The sequence below is a fragment of the Pecten maximus genome, chromosome 10, assembly GCF_902652985.1.
Source record: "Pecten maximus chromosome 10, xPecMax1.1, whole genome shotgun sequence".
Classification (NCBI taxonomy): domain Eukaryota; kingdom Metazoa; phylum Mollusca; class Bivalvia; order Pectinida; family Pectinidae; genus Pecten; species Pecten maximus.
In genome coordinates, this window is record NC_047024.1 from 42,799,979 (window position 1) to 42,821,106 (window position 21,128).

The 21,128-nt window shown below is 37.2% G+C and overlaps 1 protein-coding gene across 1 annotated transcript; it reads left to right on the forward strand.

The window, feature by feature from the left end:
* Positions 1-4,536: 4,536 nt before the first annotated feature.
* Positions 4,537-20,650, forward strand: LOC117336775. Its single transcript, XM_033897413.1, has 2 exons — positions 4,537-4,810; positions 20,221-20,650. The coding sequence occupies exons 1-2, from the start codon at positions 4,693-4,695 to the stop codon at positions 20,502-20,504; spliced, it is 402 nt and encodes a 133-aa protein (XP_033753304.1). The 5' UTR covers positions 4,537-4,692; the 3' UTR covers positions 20,505-20,650.
* The last annotated feature ends 478 nt before the right edge of the window (positions 20,651-21,128 follow it).

The following is a 21,128-nucleotide window of genomic DNA, read 5'->3' on the forward strand; positions in this document are numbered from 1 at the left end:
AGTTTTGAACTATTTTTTTACATTTTCAGAATGTAAATAAACCTTCTTTGACCACTATTTACATGACGGGTGTCTTTGACCACTATTTACATGACGGGTGTCTTTGACCACTATTTACATGACGGGTGTCTTTGACCACTATTTACATGACGGGTGTCTTTGGCCAATATTTACATGACGGGTGTCTTTGACCACTATTTACATGACGGGTGTCTTTGACCACTATTTACATGACGGGTGTCTTTGACCAACATTTACATGACGGGTGTCTTTGACCAATATTTACATGACGGGTGTCTTTGACCACTATTTACATGACGGATGTCTTTGGCCAATATTTACATGACAGGTGTCTTTGACCACTATTTACATGACGGGTGTCTTTGACCAATATTTACATGACGGGTGTCTTTGACCACTATTTACATGACGGGTGTCTTTGACCAACATTTACATGACGGGTGTCTTTGGCCAATATTTACATGACGGATGTCTTTGACCAATATTTACATGACGGATGTCTTTGACCAATATTTACATGACAGGTGTCTTTGGCCAATATTTACATGACGGGTGTCTTTGACCACTATTTACATTACAGGTGTCTTTGACCAATATTTACATGACGGGTGTCTTTGACCAATATTTACATGACGGGTGTCTTTGACCAATATTTACATGACAGGTGTCTTTGGCCAATATTTACATGACAGGTGTCTTTGGCCAATATTTACATGACGGGTGTCTTTGGCCAATATTTACATGACGGGTGTCTTTGACCAATATTTACATGACGGGTGTCTTTGACCAATATTTACATTACAGGTGTCTTTGACCAATATTTACATGACAGGTGTTTTGGATGAAGCAGATGACGCTAACCCTACTGGAACACGTGGTCTTCTAAATTTTACCTCATATTTTCGATCTTGAGTTATGGGATTTAATGACACAATTCTCTGTTGTTTTTGTCCATGTCAGGTTCCACGTCATAATATTTCACACCAGTATAACCTTCGTCACTTTAAATTGGTGAGAGAATGGAATCCTTGTGACACCAGAAGAGATCACGTGTCCAATGCCATAATGGTCACCTACGCAGGAGTACCAAGGTCCGCTGCGCTATGTTGATGTATGTTAAGATGACCTTCGGTCTTCTGCGATCACCCCGTTTTATCTCGCTCTCGTGAAATTTGGTATCGAATCCTAAAAATCGTTTTTGACAGACAAACATCTTGTCACGGCCTTTAATCACAAAAAATCAAAATTCCACAAGGCTCCCTCAAGATCGCAACAATTCGACTTCGCAATCTCCCACGCCCACTATGCAAATCGTGGGGGTCGTAGACATTGGACCAAGTGTAAGGAAAGCATTTAGTAAAGTTAAAAAAGAAACGAAATCAAAGACTTGCCGGAAACAATACGGCAAGATCTGGGGACGTGTTGAAAACAGCGCTAAAGCAAGTTTGTGCAATACCGCAACTGTATTACGGAACGAACACCTACCTGTCTTATCTAATGAACTATTCGCTTCACTCAATAAAACTTATTTCAAAGTTTTCGTGTCAAACGTACAGCAAAACACAAGATGATTTACATATGACTGTAAAAAAAAAAAACTAAAAGAAAAAACTAAAAAAAAAATGCGCATAAATTTTACCACATCTCAATACAAAGACATCGCAGAGAGAAAAACAAAGAAAATAGAACATCATAAAACAAACGATTCCTAGGGGATTTCACAACTTAGCCAGGCAAGTGAATAACATCTCTCATTTCTGATATATGTCATACAGAGGAGTTGTACAACCATAAAATACTGCACATATCATAGACAGTGATATATTACTCGATTTTAAACGGCCTCTCTTGAAAAATAATACCTTAAATTTCTGTCCAATACTATTATATTCTGTACGTTACCACTTCAAGGTATCTATATGTTACTACTGACCCCTATGTATGGTATATCCCAGTATTGACAATGGCGTTTAGGCTGCTGCGTAGTAATACATTGATTAGGGTTCAAGAGGTCACAGCAAAACTTCATTCACGTTAGTGTGATAAATTGAAAAATAAATATTTATAAAAAGTAAACAATGAAAAACTAGAAAAAATAGTGAAAGATTGAAGCTATATTAATGGTTAACAATTTAGTAGTTATCTAAAAATATACGAGACAGAAATCTCGGTACAATACCACTAACCAACTATTTCACTCTTTATATCACTCACAAACTGAAATATCTTTACACTACTTAACAACTTAAATATATTAACATCACTAAACAACTCAAATCTCTTAACATCACTAAACATCTCAAATCTCTTAACATCACTAAACAACTCGAATCTCTTAACATCACTTAACAACTCAAATCTCTTAACATCACTAAAAACCTCAAATCTCTTAACATCACTAAACATCTCAAATCTCTTAACATCACTAAACAACTCAAATCTCTTAACATCACTAAACATCTCAAATCTCTTAACATCACTAAAAACCTCAAATCTCTTAACATCACTAAAAACCTCAAATCTCTTAACATCACTAACCAACTCAAATCTCTTAACATCACTAAACAACTCGAATCTCTTAACATCACTAAACAACTCAAATCTCTTAACATCACTAAACAACTCGAATCTCTTAACATCACTAAAAACCTCAAATCTCTTAACATCACTAAAAACCTCAAATCTCTTAACATCATTAATAAAACTCGAATCTCTTAACATCACTCAACAATTGAAATCTCTTAACATCACTCACCAACTCAAATCTCTTAACATCACTAAACAACTGAGACTCTTAACATCACTCACCAACTCAAATCTCGTAACATCACTAAACAACTCAAATCTCTTAACATCACTCAACAACTGAAATCTCTTAACATCACTAAACAACTCGAATCTCTTTACACCACTCACCAACTGAAAAAATCTTCACATCACTAAACAACTCGAATCTCTTGACATCACTCAACAACTGAAATCTCTTAACAACACTAAAAAAAACACGAATCTCTTAACATCACGGAACAACTCAAATCTCTTTACACTGCCCAGTAAATGAAATATCGGTAACCTGTTTGTATCATTTGGTAATAACAGTAATGGCTAGATCAAACCCGCCGACGTATAAGGTTAAGACTAAGTCTGGTATGATATATATCTAGATTAATTGATGACAGGATATATAGGAAAATAGCACAATCCTGAACTGCCAACACTGAGAGAGCAATATAAAATACATTATTTTGAATTTAAGTTTTCCTCTTTTCATCCATTTTGAGTGAGAATGACGAACCTACGTAGTCACGGCAATTAAAATAAATACTGCGTATACCACAACACGTGTAACGAAGTGGGGAAACTCAACAAATACCACAAAAACCAGCAGTGTTTTAAAAGTATAATAATACAAATATGGTAATATATGTTCGCCCGTCCGTCCATACTCACTCAAGATCCTTGTGGGGTACATTCACTATATCTTCGTCGTCTATAGGAGACGAATGTTAAAGTAATTTTCTTTTTTACACATAACTCAACATCAAATCTCACTGTGCGTGTGCTTTTATTGTTTGTTTTTTTTTCATTTTTATATCATTAGTTTAATTACTATTTACATCATGTATATTGCAAAGAAAAACATTTACAGATAACATTTAAAATTACTAAGGTCATGCTTTTAGCTTTTAGGCGAATGGAAAAGGCATTTAGGCGAATGGAAAAGGCATTTAGGCGAATGGATACTAGAAAAGGACGCTGATTTCTGTATAAACATCAAAAGGGCAGGGCAAGCAGCTTTTTTGGTCTACTCTTACAAAAGAGGTTTAAATATTTCTTTTAGATTATAAAGTTGAGCTGTGGCTGCGGCGTTTGGATCAATCATATCCTAAAAACGAGTCTGGGCCCATGTGATGACGTGTTTGTTTGTTTAGTCTTCCAATGTAACCTTTATATCGATAGGAATCAACATATATGGGAATGTCACTGTAAATGCAGTAATAATTCAAAGGAACGACATGTCATATGGATTGGCATCGCGCACGTGAGATGACGTAGTCAATATACGCTCCTTGAAATAATTCAAACAAAAACAAAATGGGTGTTAATACAATTTCATCGCTAGCGTAAAAAAAACACCTGCGTTATTCATTTTGCTGGTATTTATCTCCTAATCAGTTCCTTTTAATTAAAACAAATCGCCATTCTGATATCAGGATAACGATAATTCGAAGCTTCGAATTGTATGGCGTTGTCAGTGAGATCCGTTGTGTTCCGTCGATCGTCTTCCTGCAGTTGTTAGAAGGCAGCTCAATGGGTTATTGATTTTAACCTATAATGTCTGTCACATATAACACACATCGACGTGTTTTCGCTATTCCATTTATGAGGAATATATTTCAATGTCGAAATGAATCCATGATGACGTGTGATTGGTTGACGACCGGTAATGTATGACCACGCCCCCAATCTAAGCCCCGCCCACACGACTTAATTAGCAAATCCACCCACAATGGCATCACGGAATATAACGACGAAGAGCGACAGTTGTCCGTACACTGGGACGTGCGTTTACGGACGAGAACGCTTATTTTGACAGGAAAACAGACTTTACTTACCTTTCATTACAAAAACAAGGAAGTTATTTGAGGAAACATAAGTTTAAGAGACACGATGAATATAAAAGATGTTCCGGCACTTTCCATGTTAGTTTTGTGGACGATACTTCTACTATTACCGGTAAATATACATGGATTTCCTTACCACTACCAGGAAGACACGTCCGCTACAGGTGAGCATGTTTTCTTATTCTTAACTCCCAAACACGTGTGATGTAGCAATATACTGTATCCGTTCATATTTTGGGGTTCTCTGATTTTCGAGTGCCATGAGGTTTTAACAATTTATCGCGGTTATGAATTACCGCACGCAAGATATACGATGAATTAAACTGAATTAAGCAAGTATGAAACAACTTCAAACAAATTGTAAGCTTTATTTGACACTCTCCGGGTGGAATTATACTGGAGGTCTTGTTTTCGGAGGAAACTGGTGTATCCGACCCAGAAAAGGAACCGCGTTTTAAGTGTCTGACTGGCTTAAAAGAAATTACTACTTAAATACATAGGTTTACCGCAATCGACTGATTTACTTGTCATTTTCAACGATCATTTTGTAGAGTGACAGAAAAAAAGGACGAAATGCAAACAAGAATTATTTACAGAGAGTTAGAAATTAACTTATCTGAACAAATTCGTATCTAGCCATTAGATACACAGAATGTAGGAAGGAGTTTATGGGATAACAAATTAACTGTTTTGCCTCTGGCCGGGTAAATGTAAAATTCGTGACAAGGTTTATATCAGTTGGAAAATAATGCGCATTGAGAATTCTGTTATCAGCTAACAAAGAGGTATTCGTAAATATTCATAGCTTTTTTAGACTAATACAAAATCTAAAACGGTGGACGATAATTCAGACAATGTCCCTCACATTACAGACGATAATTCAGACAATGTCCTTCACATAATAGACGATAATTCAGACAATGTCCTTCACATAATAGACGATAATTCGGACAATGTCCTTCACATTACAGACGATAATTCGGACAATGTCCTTCACATAATAGACGATAATTCAGACAATGTCCTTCACATAATAGACGATAATTCAGACAATGTCCTTCACATTACAGACGATAATTCGGACAATGTCCTTCACATAATAGACGATAATTCGGACAATGTCCCTCACATACAGACGATAATTCAGACAATGTCATTCACATTACAGACGATAATTCAGACAATGTCCTTCACATAATAGACGATAATTCGGACAATGTCCTTCACATAATAGACGATAATTCAGACAATGTCCTTCACATAATAGACGATAATTCGGACAATGTCCTTCACATTACAGACGATAATTCAGGACAATGTCCTTCACATAATAGACGATAATTCAGACAATGTCCTCACATAATAGACGATAATTCAGACAATGTCCTTCACATAATAGACGATAATTCGGACAATTTCCTTCACATAATAGACGATAATTCAGACAATGTCCTTCACATTACAGACGATAATTCAGACAATGTCCTTCACATAATAGACAATAATTCAGACAATGTCCCTCACATATTGGACGATAAATCGGACAATGTCCTTCACATTACAGACGATAATTCAGACAATGTCCCTCACATAATAGACGATAATTCAGACAATGTCCTTCACATAATAGACGATAATTCGGACAATGTCCTTCACATGTTGGACGATAATTCAGACAATGTCCCTCACATAATAGACGATAATTCGGACAATGTCCCTCACATATTGGACGATAAATCGGACAATGTCCTTCACATTACAGACGATAATTCAGACAATGTCCCTCACATTACAGACGATAATTCGGACAATGTCCTTCACATAATGGACGATAATTCGGACAATGTCCTTCACATTACAGACGATAATTCGGACAATGTCCTTCACATTACAGACGATAATTCAGACAATGTCCTTCACATTACAGACGATAATTCAGACAATGTCCTTCACATTACAGACGATAATTCGGACAATGTCCTTCACATATTGGACGATAATTCGGACAATGTCAATCACATTACAGACGATAATTCGGACAATGTCCCTCACATATTGGACGATAATTCGGACAATGTCCTTCACATTACAGACGATAATTCAGACAATGTCCCTCACATTACAGACGATAATTCGGACAATGTTCTTCATATAATAGACGATAATTCGGGCAATGTCATTCACATTACAGACGATAATTCGGACAATGTCCTTCACATAATAGACAATAATTCAGACCCTCGCAAAATTGACATTAAATCAGCCATTGACCCTTTTGTCGACGATCGACTAACGCTGTAATTTCTTCGACTATTTGACAAACAAACATATTGATATCTTGACAATTGTCGTTTTCAATTTGTTCTAAATGTACATGCTAGGTTTCATTTAATTATTTGGAATAGAACACATTATTGAAAACCATATAACAATCCTATTTCACCTCGATGTATGGAGAGGACTGCATCACGTGACAGTACGCGATAGCGATATCGATAGACTCGTCCCGTATACATGGTCCGAAACTACAGACATTTGTAGTTATCATAATAAAAAAACCTAGTACAGGTCTTTATAGAATAAAGTCAAGATAATATCAAAATACCTAATAGAGATCTTTATAGAATAAAGTCAAGATAATATCAAAATACCTAATAGAGGTCTTTATAGAATAAAGTCAAGATAATATCAAAATACCTAATAGAGGTCTTTATAGAATAAAGTCAAGATAATATCAAAATACCTAATAGAGGTCTTTATAGAATAAAGTCAAGATAATATCAAAATACCTAATAGAGGTCTTTATAGAATAAAATAATAATTTTATAGGAATAAAGTCATAATAATAATAAAATACCTAGTACAGATCTTTGTAGAACAAACTCATGATAATAATGAAATATATACCTAGAACATATCTTTATATTATAAAGACTTAATCTTCTTCCTTGGTCATATAGATCTGACCATAATGGTATGGCCGGTGGGTAAGTGTAGACGACGGTCTGGGAACTGGACACGATGACGTATTACAGCATTCCTAACTGTATATTATCCGGACAAAGTCAACTTCTCTAAGTGGCGACTTATGTTCGGTCCGGAAATCGATATAATTATGCAGGTGAGGTATTGCGAAACTGTGGCAACATCAGAAAATTGTTAGATTTGGGAAAATATACTTTGGGACTGAGTCGTTAAGATAATAACCATTAACGTATTTTTGTGGGATTTCCGAGCGCAGACTTTTGAATTGATGATAGTACTGGAATTTCGGGAAACACCGCGTACTACATGTCGGACATGCGCAGTAGAATTGATATACCTCAAGCAAGATATAAGTAGTAAGCATACTCTATGCAGCACGCATGCGTAACACGCTCGGACACGTAGGGTCCTCGGACTGTCATTTGTAATTTATAACAATGAGTTACAGGAAACAATAGCCTCATCGGCATACCTGTTCGCCGATGACATTATCCAGAGCCAAAAATGGACATATGCATGAGTACAGCCTGATAAATGTAAAATACTTACAATAGGTAGAATGTAGATCACTATATCTGGTGGGGAAAAGTTGGGTAACGTTAACAAGGGAAGATATCTCGGAACAGGGATCTCGGAACAGGGATCTCGGAACGGGGACGTCAGAATAGGGATATCGGAAAAGGGGTCTCGGAAAAGGGATCTCGGAACAGGGATCTCGGAACAGGGATCTCGGAACAGGGATCTCGGAACAGGGATCTCGGAACGGGGACGTCAGAATAGGGATATCGGAAAAGGGGTCTCGGAAAAGGGATCTCGGAAAAGGGATCTCGGAACAGGGATCTCGGAACAGGGATCTCGGAACAGGGATATCGGAAAAGGGGTCTCGGAACAAGGATCTCGGAACAGGGATATCGGAAAAGGGGTCTCGGAAAAGGGATCTCGGAAAAAGGATCTCGGAACAGGGATCTCGGAACGGGAATATTGGAATAGGGATATCGGAACAGGGTTCTTGGAATAGACTCGGAACAGGGATATCGGAAAAGGGATCTCGGAACAGGGATCTCGGAACAGGGATCTCAGAACAGGGATCTCGGAACAGGGTTCTCGGAACAAGAATCTCGGAACAGGGTTCTCGGAACAGGGATCTCGGAACAGGGAATCTCGGAATAACAACTTGAATATTCCATAAAGCAAGCAGAATTATGGGGATAATCAGACATACATGAAAATACATATTTAAACGGTTTACCTCTGAAGTAAAGGTCATACCACACCTGGAGTACGGAGCTAGCATATCGTATCTGAACCTTCAAAAGGGACATTAACAAAATAGAAAAAAGATACCAATTTATCAAGACAGATTAAGGAAACTAGAAGTTAACACTTAGACATAATGTCATTTAAACGAAAATAAAATAACAAGAAGTCAAAATTTGTTACTGGTAAAGAGGATACGTAAATTAAACGTAGGGAAATAATTGGAATTCCTAACCATACTACGTCGTTACGTCACCGACAATGAAATCTTTTCAAGCCTTGATTTGCAATAATGAAATTAACAATGATGAATTTATTCACTCTCGGGAGATAGCTTCTGCGTCATATTATATTATGTCATATTATATTATATTATATTATATTATATTATATTATATTATATTATATTATATTATATTATTATTGAGTATTTATTGTTTAATATTTCCAACATTGATATAACATGCCGAGATAGAAGACATGGAGACTGTCTCGTTGTAAATAATGTTAGTACCCGGATGTAAAAAACATCTGCGCAAAGACATTACCGAGTATCAACTATAGATCCTCGCATTTATAACCCCGATTTCCTAGTTCGAGAGGCAGACATCTTGAATGGATTACAATTCTTCACGTGATGAAGTAGAAATCAAACGTAATTTTTCGGTGTCTTAAAATGTTTTGTGCCCTGAATGGCAGTTTTATTATCAATTTACAGTTTTTGTTTGAATGCGATGGTAGTTTGTGCTGAAAATGTCGATTATTGTTGCAAAGAAAGAGACATAAATTCTCTCTTACAGAGACATGTGTCTCGCCAAATATCTACACGCATAACACCTCGGCCAAATAAAATCTCTTTCCCGCTTATATCCATTTAGAAATGACAAGTTTACAACTTTTCGAGTAAATTACCTCTCTCAAAATGAGTATAAAGACAATCGATGGGTATTTAACCAAGGATCGATTTTTATATATATACCAAGTGAACCTCTTCATTGTAATACGCATGCAACCGTACGGAAATTGAGACTTGTGATGTTTAGGTAGAGAGTTTTAAACTAATCCATTGATCCTAAAACGGGTTCTTTTAACCTAAGAATGGACTTACCTCACTGGTCAACATAAATATATAAAGGGTTGCTTTTACAGGTGTGTGATCGTAATCAATAATCAATACAGGTGTGTGATCGTAATCAATAATCGATACAGGTATTTGATCGTAATCAATAATCAATACAGGTGTGTGATCGTAATCAATAATCAATACAGGTGTGTGATCGTAATCAATAATCGATACAGGTGTGTGATCGAAGTCATGACAGTTACATAAATCGTCATATATTGTTTATGTATTTTTCAGACCATGTGTAAGGTTAGATATTCGGTGCCCACCCAGCCTCTCTCCCTGCCCCTAACCTACCCCCCCCCCCCCCCCCCCCCCCTACTTCGCGGAAAGTGATGACCCCTCCTCCTAGCGGACACCGCTCCCTCCCTATCCAGAGAGGATACATTACGGAATATTTCCTGTCCGTGGTGAGAATTGGAGAAGATCAATGTATTATAGTTGGAGAAGCCGTTGTTCCGGTGGAGTATGACATGTGGCCTATGTTAGATTGTGTCACATTAACATGTATCTCTATACGTGTGACGTTTGTTATTGACTGTAGTCGTATGGCAGGTTAAGTGAACTTGATGGAGGAAACCTTCCGCTGAAGATTTGTTTTATTTCTCAACTAAACCTCCATCTTATAAGACTCCTTCCGTCCCCGCATGTCGACCAATCGTTTCCTGCCGTCCGTTGATTCCCATCTCATTTGACCCAAGCTACACCAATCATATATACCAATCTCCCTCCCCCAGACAGCCCCGCTCCTCTCGCGACCACACCCCTCCCTCATATCGCCACCACCCTCCAACTCGACCCTATTTCTCCCTATCCTATCCCTCCGTCACATATTCACCTCCCTCCTGAAGGTAGCCCCGTTCCCTTCCCGATCCCAGCCCACCGTAACATCGACATCACCCTCCTCCTGTGCCTCATTTCCCCCCGACTTCACCCCTCCATCACAACGTTACCTTCCCTCTCCTAGGTAGCCCCATTTCTCCGGACCCATCCTTCTCTCACATAGCAGCCACCATGCATCCTCCAGGGCTTCATTACTCCAAACCCTTTGGTTTGGTTTGGTTTGTTTGGTTTAACGTCTTATTAACAGCCAGAGTCATTTAACGATGTGCCAGGTTTTGGAGGTGGAGGAAAGCCGGAGTACCCGGAGAAAAACCACCGGTCTACGGTCAGTAACCTGCAACTGTCCCACGTAGGTTTCCAACTCGCAACCCAGAGGTGGAGGGCTAGTGATAAAGTGTCGGGAAACCTTAACCACTCGGCCCACCGCGGCCCCCACTCTCAACCCCACTCTCAACCTCCGTTACATCGTCACGTCCTCTCCCCCCCCCCCCCCCCCCCCCACCGACCCACCCACATCAACACACGGCTGCGTCCTTCCTTCTTTCTCATTTAAATAACTAAATAACAGAAAACTGTTTTACATTATACATCAATGAGATTTACTATAATACCCACAAACATGAAACATTTGTTAATCAATTTTCATGAATACGTTGTCTTATTTTTTGTATTTGTCTAAAAATAAAGAGACGAAGAGATTTAGAATGACAGCTATCCAAACTACGTGTAAATAGTCGATTTGAATTCATAGTGACGTCTTACACGTGGATATTAACTTCAGCACATCCTAACTCAAACGCCCCGGCTAGTGAAGCGCCACCTACCGTCCGTTTAAACCCCAAAGTCACGTAATTATCTTTTAATTTGATAATTATACAGTTTAATTACGATCTAGTTTAAATTCAGTTATTGAGATATTTATGCTACTTTCCTTGAACAAATTATGTCAAAGCCCGCACATCTTAAATGACGTATGGTTTTAGTCGAATAATTTCCTGATTATTTGTTTCATTTATTTATTTATTTATTTAACGTCTAGACAGAAAATAGAGTATTATTTGTGAAATTTATCGAAGCATTGGACGTCTTGTGAACCAATTACACCACAGCATTTGACTAGATACATTATAATGAGAAACAGTCTTTCAAGGGCTGAACTCGAGGAGAACGCCATGTCAAAGAGAAGGACCATTTATAAGGGAAACCCGGAAAACAATATTCGTAAGACGTGACACATTATATTACGCAGTTAGGCCTCTAAAATTTGGACGAAACGCTTAGACGAACCACAATCTTTATCACAAACTAGACAGATTTACGGGGGAGAAGATATGCCTAGGAAATACTTGACAATGGCATTTAATAGCATAGCAAGGTAAGCTTTGACTGTCGACGTGTTCATTTTCAAACCAGGTACCAAAAACGCAATACATTAATTTTGTGTTGTATTGTTTTTATATGCCTGAAATACATTTTCCGTCTTTAGAACTCTTTGTTTAAAGAAGGTAGTAATGTCTCGTGCGGCACGTGTGGGTATTCCACAATTCTGTCTTTGATCCTCTCGGTATGATCCCAGGCCTAGCATGATGGTAACTACACTTTCTCTAGAGCAGAACCAGTCTTAATATGTCATTATAAATACACGATAAGATGTCCTCTGTTGGAAGGAATGGACAACAATAGGCAAATCAATTAAAACGACTGGAACCCTGTTATTCTTCAATTATGTTAATTACCAAGCACCTCTGGTGCTCATACGTAAATACCAGAACACCGCCACGTGACGTCGCGGGACAGTCATGCAGCCCAGCTTTTTTATCTGCCAGAATGATAGTTAACTGTGGGCGAAACCGCCGAGATCAAAGTGGTTATCAGCTGTAAACGGCGGTAGACGTCCGAAATACCCACACCTCGAATGACGTATTTTGCTGATAATGAAAAAGACAAGAATTACATGCCAAACCTTTATCAACAAGACCAGTTATCTTTTTTCTGTCGATATATTTCAAGTTTTCAAGTGTTTGACTGAATTTTTTTTCCAGATATATTAGGAATAGGGATGAGATCGAATTTTCTGTTCTGCACTCTCTAATGTTTCTTATGATGACTGGTCGGTAGTGTTGGTGCAAATTATTTCCTGACCAGTCACCTAAATGTTTGCTTCCTACGATTAATCGGAAGACGAGAAAAGCGTTAAAATGACACTGTTCCTGCTATTTAGACATGGACATGCTATGTCGTATGACTTTTTTCTTGTGATGTTTCCATAGGGACTTCCGTCGGAAATGTAATCATGTTATCATTAAAGCGACTATAATTGTCACCGTTCGAAAATATTATCATCTTTAATATATATATTTTTTTTAAATAATATATCATACAACAAAGACTTTCCCAGGAAAATTGAAAGTGACCGCAACCGTGTTATATGGTAACGCTCGGCTTTCTCCGTTTAGCACTGTTTAGAAGCATAACACAATAAAAAGTACTGTTAAAATACTTCTCCAATGTATTATAGTGAAAAATCAACTGGACGTATAAACATTCGAAGATTCCGTTGTAGCATTTTCAACTTGAGCATGCCGTATTTTGGATGAGGGATGATTCGAATTGGGAAAGGAAGAGGGAAGGGGAGGGGGAGGGGGGTAACACGGGTGAATAGGAACTTCTGTTTAATATTTAGATTTGTCAATGAATCTTTCTACCTCTTATAGTTGAAAGTTTCCAAATCATGGTGTAGACTTATACCATATAAAACATAAGCATACATTTGTACTAAGCATATCAAACATTAATGACATAATCAGTTGACGCACCCGCTATATATGCTTTCCGTACAGAAGCAATATTTAGAAACTGCGATCACCATAAGCATAATTCAGCGGAATGCCTTTCAGCTTGAAATACGCTAAGATAAAAGAGCCACTAAAATATGAACGTCTGCAGTATACATAACGGCCAATCCCAAGGGGAAATGAAATGTGATCACTGCCTATGACATAGAGGATGACGTATCGTTACAAATGCGGGATGAGAGTTTGTATAGACACTATTCGTCGGCCGATTGAGTCCTTTGTAGTCTAGATTATAATAAAGACTTTATGACCAGTCAATAGTGATGTAATGCTATCCCCACGCGCTGGTCCGGTGCTATTTCTAAAAGTGCAATCCATGCATATCATCTTGCCAATGTTTGAAACGTACAGGTTAATTGTGGGATGACATGGGGAAACAGAATCTGTTTAATAAGACTCGGGTTTCTCGCGTTCATCGTGTCATGACTGCAGACGCCAATAGAAATTAGACGAGCGGAACTTTGGCTGTCCGGAATGGCTGAGTTTTGTTTTAATATTGAACGGATATACACTTTATGGCATGTGTATCGTGTCGGGGATAATCCCCGAGGTGTATCGAACGGACCACTCCCATGAGAACGCCGATAGTACCGCCTTCAATGTGTTGTTTACACAGATATTGTTTGGTTGTAATATTAATTTATCTTGGCGATGTCTAACGCCAGGTATTAAATCTAATCTATAAAGACATGCATATATTTATACTAAGAGGTCAGTTTTCATCATTACGACAATATTGATCATTCCGTGCTTAATGACATGTAGCATTAAATAAACAATATTGCTAGCTTATTATTTATGTGCTTTAGAACCCTAATCGATAGCTTCCTCAGCACTACATTTATAACGGATATAAAGCGTATTGTCCTTTATAAATAATATCATGTCTTTTAGCTTAAATTAAAATCGCCGTTTTATTTATCTATCTATTTATTTTTTTTTATTTTTTTTTTTATTTATTTTATATTTATTGGATTTCTATTTCGTGCGTCACCTTAAATTATAACTATGATGTACATTGTACACATTTAGACATTTACATAGACTTGTAAATGACATTTCGTGTAGCGCCTTATATAACTGACATTTTCCGTAGCGCCTTACAAAATTGACATTTCGTGTAGCGCCTTACAAAATTGACATTTCGTGTAGCGCCTTATATAATTGACATTTCGTGTAGCGCCTTATATAATTGACATTTCGTGTAGCGCCTTATATAATTGACATTTCGTGTAGCGCCTTATATAATTGACATTTCGTGTAGCGCCTTATATAATTGACATTTCGTGTAGCACCTTACAAAATTGACATTTCGTGTAGCGCCTTATATAATTGACATTTCGTGTAGCGCCTTATATAATTGGGATTTTGCGTAGCGCCTTATATAATTGACATTTCGTGTAGCGCCTTATATAATTGACATTTCCTGTAGCACCTTACAAAATTGACATTTCGTGTAGCGCCTTACAAAATTGACATTTCGTGTAGCGCCTTATATAATTTACATTTCGTGTAGCGCCTTATATAATTGACATTTCGTGTAGCACCTTATACATAAATATATTTGATATCTTCAATAACGCCTCATATGATTTATGGCGCCATATATAATTGGCATTGTGTACATCGCCTTATGTTATTGACATCTTTAACAGCAGTTTATATGATTGACTTTTTGTTTATCGCCTTATATCTTGCAATCTTCAATAACTCCTCATATAATTGATATTTTCTGTAGCATCGTATACACCACATATTATGGTGCCTGCTATAATTCATGGATTACTGAGAATTACTTCCAGGTTGATACTCAGCATGATTGTTGTTACCACACGTCCAATTGCTGGCTTGAATTACTGTATAAAGTGTTTTCGACATACAGTCGTAACTTCGTTTTCTCGAAGTGTTATAACTCGAAGACCCTGCTTAACTCGAAGTATTTTTTTATAGTTCCAACAGTTCAATTTATTTGATGTATGAAAGTACTCTTTACCAGAGTTGGTGTTCGGGGAATGAAGTCCTTAGAATACCCGTTTCTCATGACGTAACTTGCTTCGAGATAGCAATCTATATATATTACTGTATATATGTCACCGATAAATGGTTTTAGAGTTTGTGGATTTATAAGCATTTTGGCACATGTTAAAACATTATAATTAAAAAAAGAAACAAATATCTATACTATCAAGGGCTGTCCTGCTTAAAAAAATGGATATTTATTCTCTAGGTAAATATTTAGGTCACCAAAGGTCACAGGTCAAAAAAGTGTGACTCACCAATTCAATGAATATTTTATAATGCTGATATTGATTGATTTTTTTCCACAAAAATCTGTCAATATCAAAGTTAGGAAAGGTTGCAGTCAAGTCAAATATTTAATTTTCCGATCAAACTGAAAATTGAAACATTGACTGGTTAGTTTCACAATGAATTGATATTAATTCACATTGTTTAACAGTGTGAATGATAACAGTATCATATACTTTGAAATATATTTCTATTTTTACCTATTTTCACACTTTACTCGCGGTCGGCTAGAAAACACTGAAGTAACAGAGAAATAACAAGCAAGGTTTGTTTTAGAATGTTTGACGACAGTATCCTGATATTGTGAGGTGTTTTTGTCACACCCTCAATCTCCATGTTGTTATTTTCACTTATGGACCGGTAGGTCCTTGGAATAAATTGAACTTGAACTTGAATCTCAAATAGATAAGTTTCACACTCGTCTGATGTCGCAATGTCATTCACCAATACAAGCTCGTGTAACGAGTTTAATATTACAGTTCAGTACTGATAGAGTATGTAACCCTGGTCAAAGGTCATAGGCCACACAATATATAATATATACATGTAGACGTAAACAACCTTATAATAATTTGTTTTTAAAAACTCTATATAACGACGAAACGTAAATCGGTTAACTTCTGAACAGGGACGTACATTCAGAAACTGGACAGTGCATCTTTCTGCTTACGACTGTATGCACGTCCTTTGACTTCAGCTACTTCTACGGGTAAAAATATGTACTGTAATTATGTAAATGTGGTTATTTTCGCGAGGGGTTAATTTCGCGATTTCGATATGAAAACTATACACGTGGGGGTAATTGTCGCGATCGATCCACCTTCGTTTGTAGTTCGAGATTTACGCTAATTAATATCAAATTAATACGCGTGGGTTACATTTTCGCGATCAAAAGGACTCCGCGTAATAGGCGTAGATTTCGCCCTCACGTAAATTTCGATGTTTACAGTAATCAATAATATTCCGGGACACTTCTAACCTATTGTATCGAAATTTAGAAAATTCACGAGAGTACTTATTGTGTGATTTTTTGCTCACATGATTAAATCATATAGACTCGACGCATGGACAAATCTTTTTAGCAGTATCAAATGAATAATTATGAAAAAACAATATACATGTATCTGCATATAACGTCATAAGAAATTAACCGATACCAAGAAACGAACATGAAAAAAAAACCTATTCCAATCGCCGTACACTCATCTCAAGCCCTTTACAAATAGTTTCGCCGGCAAATAATTAAATTTGAGTCGTATTATACAATATTGAAGTTTATACATACAAGCATATTAAGTTATATCGGAGTACATGCATGACTAGCCCGAGTTTTCCTCTGGCCCTGACACCATGTCCGGTGTAGGGCCAGAGGAAACTGGGCTAATACAGGACAAGTTGTTTCGCTTCCTTACCTGAACTTCAATGAGTGGGGTGGAATACTTATCTAGAACCGACATGGACCTTTTGACTGTATATATTACGACATGACAACCCCGTCAAAATGAAATGCATTTCTAATACACTTCTGTTCATGCAGTATAATACCAGGTATTTCATATCCGCGCATCGGCCACACCAAACAATATCATCTTCACAAAAGAAAATGTGTGTTTTACCTATAAATTGAAGGGGACATTGCCCCAGGTTGCCTTGGTTTGTGTCGGCTGCATATTATGCTTATCGTTCACGGTTTCTGTGTTGTCCTCGGCTTTTGTGTTTTGTTTTTGTTCAAAAGAGTTCGTTCGAATATCATCATTTTTGGTTCTTATGCTAAGCTCGTGATTTTTGGTGGTTTAATTACTCATTTTAAAAGTTATATATGAAGATCTCTATTCTTCCTTCCGATGATGTTCACTCTCATTTGGTTCGGAACATCCTAAGTACATTCGGAACACCCTAGGTACATTCGGAATACCCTAGGTACATTCGGCATACCCTAGGTTCATTCGGAATACCCTAGGTACATTAGGAATACCCTAGGTACATTCGGCATACCCTAGGTTCATTCGGAATACACTAGGTACACGAATGTTTCTAACATTGACATTGGTATTCATTGAGACAGGAATTGTGTTTATATTGATAGAATGAGTTCTGTCCAGTTTGTGTGTTTGTTTGCTTGATGGGTTTACGCCCCATGAACAGCCAGGGTTATTTTGAAGCGGGTCTCCTTGTAGTAGTTGGTGACTACCTCACTTAACATACGAAATGCCTATCACATGCCATCCAGAGCAATTAGGGTAACGTGTCTTGCCCAAAGACACAACCATGACAACAAGCCTGGTCCGTTTTTCGCCTTCCTGAGAAACACAAACCGACACGGGTAGAGTCGAACCACGGACCTCGGATCTTCACCTGAGGTTACGTATCTGGCACTCTAACCGACAGAGCTGCCGTGGCCCCTGTTCTGTCTAGTATTGACAATGAACACCACATGTCACAATAGATAACATTGCATGTTCCCAGGCAAAAATTATCAAACATACAGGAAGTGTCCTTTTTTTAAATTTAGCTAGCAAAGAATGATAACTAAAATCAAAATTTTATGGAGATCTCAGTTTAAGAATTCGATTGATAGCATTTCACAATTATAGTTAAGCAGTCTGTCGTAAAGATATTGGGGCTTAGCAAAGCAGTTTGGAACAAGAGATTCGAATCATATTGACATGGGAAAGGTAATACGTAATGCAAAGGGAAATTAGTTGATTCAGATACCGTCAAACATAACATTTGTAAAAACTCGTCATTATCAATCCTCGTCCGTCCTCGGCGCTATTGTCATTTTTTTTAACGAGATAGTACGATGTTGTGTTTTGTAAATGTTGTTTATTTACAAACATTGTTAGTTAATACTCGGTGGTATTGATCACACATTGTTATCGCCATGTTTTACTCCCTTGTGTAACTATTGGTAACATAGATATGTCGGTGAGAGATTAAAATTATCCCTATCGGACGAGGCCGCTTTAATCGTTCTTCACACAATTTTAACTCCAAAACGTGAAGAGCTAATTGACTTTCCTCGTTTTCTGTTAGCTGTTCGGTTCTATCGATATAACGACGCGTTCCGTTCCGCTCTCAATCACTGAAGGAATACAATCAGCCAATCAGATGACTCGTTATATCACGTTTGACGCGTATAGGGCTGTTTGGGTCGACCTCTACGTATTATTCAGATTTCTTTCCCTACTATATCAATGTAACTGATTCTGAAGAAAAATGTGTAGCGTTTTAAAACAAAGATGAATGAGCGAACTTAACGAGTATTGTGTGTGATTAATGAAGGGGAATGGGGGGGGGGGGGGGGGGGGGGGGGTAACGAAATTGGGGGATTCAGAAGAACGTTTGGTATAATATCAAATTATAGTATGTTGATGAGGTTGATCCGAGATTTTATCACCCTGACAAAAACAATATCAACCGAGGTAATAGTTTCAATACGGTTTAAATTGGTAAGGTAGAATCCTGAATTGACAAACATCAGAATATGTAGCTGTTGTATTAATTTTGTCAGAAATTTCTGATTAAAATAGAAAACTGAATTTTATTTTATGAGTTTCAAATGCAAAGTTATATAAGCATTAATTTTTTTGTTTGAAAATTTGTTTTTTTTTGGAATAAGTCTTAGCCTAATTCAGGGAAAACCAAAATCTACATCGCAAGAATGAAAGGTTTAATACAAAAAGGATATGAATTAAGATAATGTTGTATTGTGGTCGATTTTAACAGGGATGTTGGCTGCCGTACCAGACATAACACCAACATCGCTGAAATAAACATTTGATAGGAATCGGTACATATACACAGATACTTACATTGCTTTGTGACTCAACACAGATTGTCATGTCCCCAGTTTTGAACAGGCACGGGACCATTGTTATCATTGTTTTTATCTCTTTTTACATCATTCAGCAGCGGCTGTAGCTTTCAATATCTCAATTCGTTGATATATAAGTCGGTATATATTGAAGAACGAACTTGGTATAACTTTTGATTAACAAATAAGCCTTAGGTGGGATATATGCGAATGAAACATTTTATTAAATGACAAAAATTAAAGAACGACCATGATACTACTATTGGTTAATAAATAGCGAATCAAACACATTTATGAAGTGACTAAAATCGTGTCAAATTATGATGACGTCACGATGACGTCACTCTATATGACTTACTAATCGTTTATGGTTTTGTATCTTTACAGATAATGACAATACATATCTACCATCCAAGAGAAACGGGGACGGGCTGACGTCCCTTTGTCCCGGGGGTGTGAACAAACTCCGATGCATACATTCCTACCTAAGTCTCTACGCCCGGATCCAGAACGGACTCACGGATCCCGTCTCCGTAAGGAACATCGGGAAACGAAATATGCCCTACGACAAAAAGGGAGTGTTGATGTGCCCTCCAAGCATGGATAAAATTAAGTGTTATGACAACGCTATTGAGTACTACATCCGGGTTATGAAGATGATGTCATCTTAATAGAATTTGATTACGTCATATCTGACGCATGTGCAGAATGTGGTGATGGTGATGAGAACTTTTGTTGTCTTTTTCGTTCGAATTTATTTGGAAGTTGTTTTGACAGGTGAAAATGATTCTATTAATAAAGTATTTTTGAGATTACATTTTTCATAAGAAAATTTTGTTATAGCTTTACAGAGGACGATGAAAGCCGAGTTTTTTGTTTTCGATAAAACACATAATCTCGATTATATTTGTCACATCTAGCTGCAAACAAACCTTTGGTGATGAAATATTAAACACGTGAAAGTCATTTGAATCTTTTATATGAACAAAAAAAAATAAGATAAGAACATTCAAAATCACATTGCAAATCAAACATTTTATAAAACGCATTCACTTCCTGGATTGAAATGTTTCCGCTCACTTTCGAAGCATGTCTTATGAAAAATGCCAGAGAACACAAATCTGCGTGATGTTTTAAAATTCAATTGTATTTCTAAATTGTCAATTGTTGTTTTTCTGTAACTAATCAAAACTAATACAGTATAAGATCGAGGACTTAATCGGAACTATTTATTAATACAAACTGGTACTGAACCAAATATGGTAAAAAGTCCACTTCAGTATGACCCTCTTGGT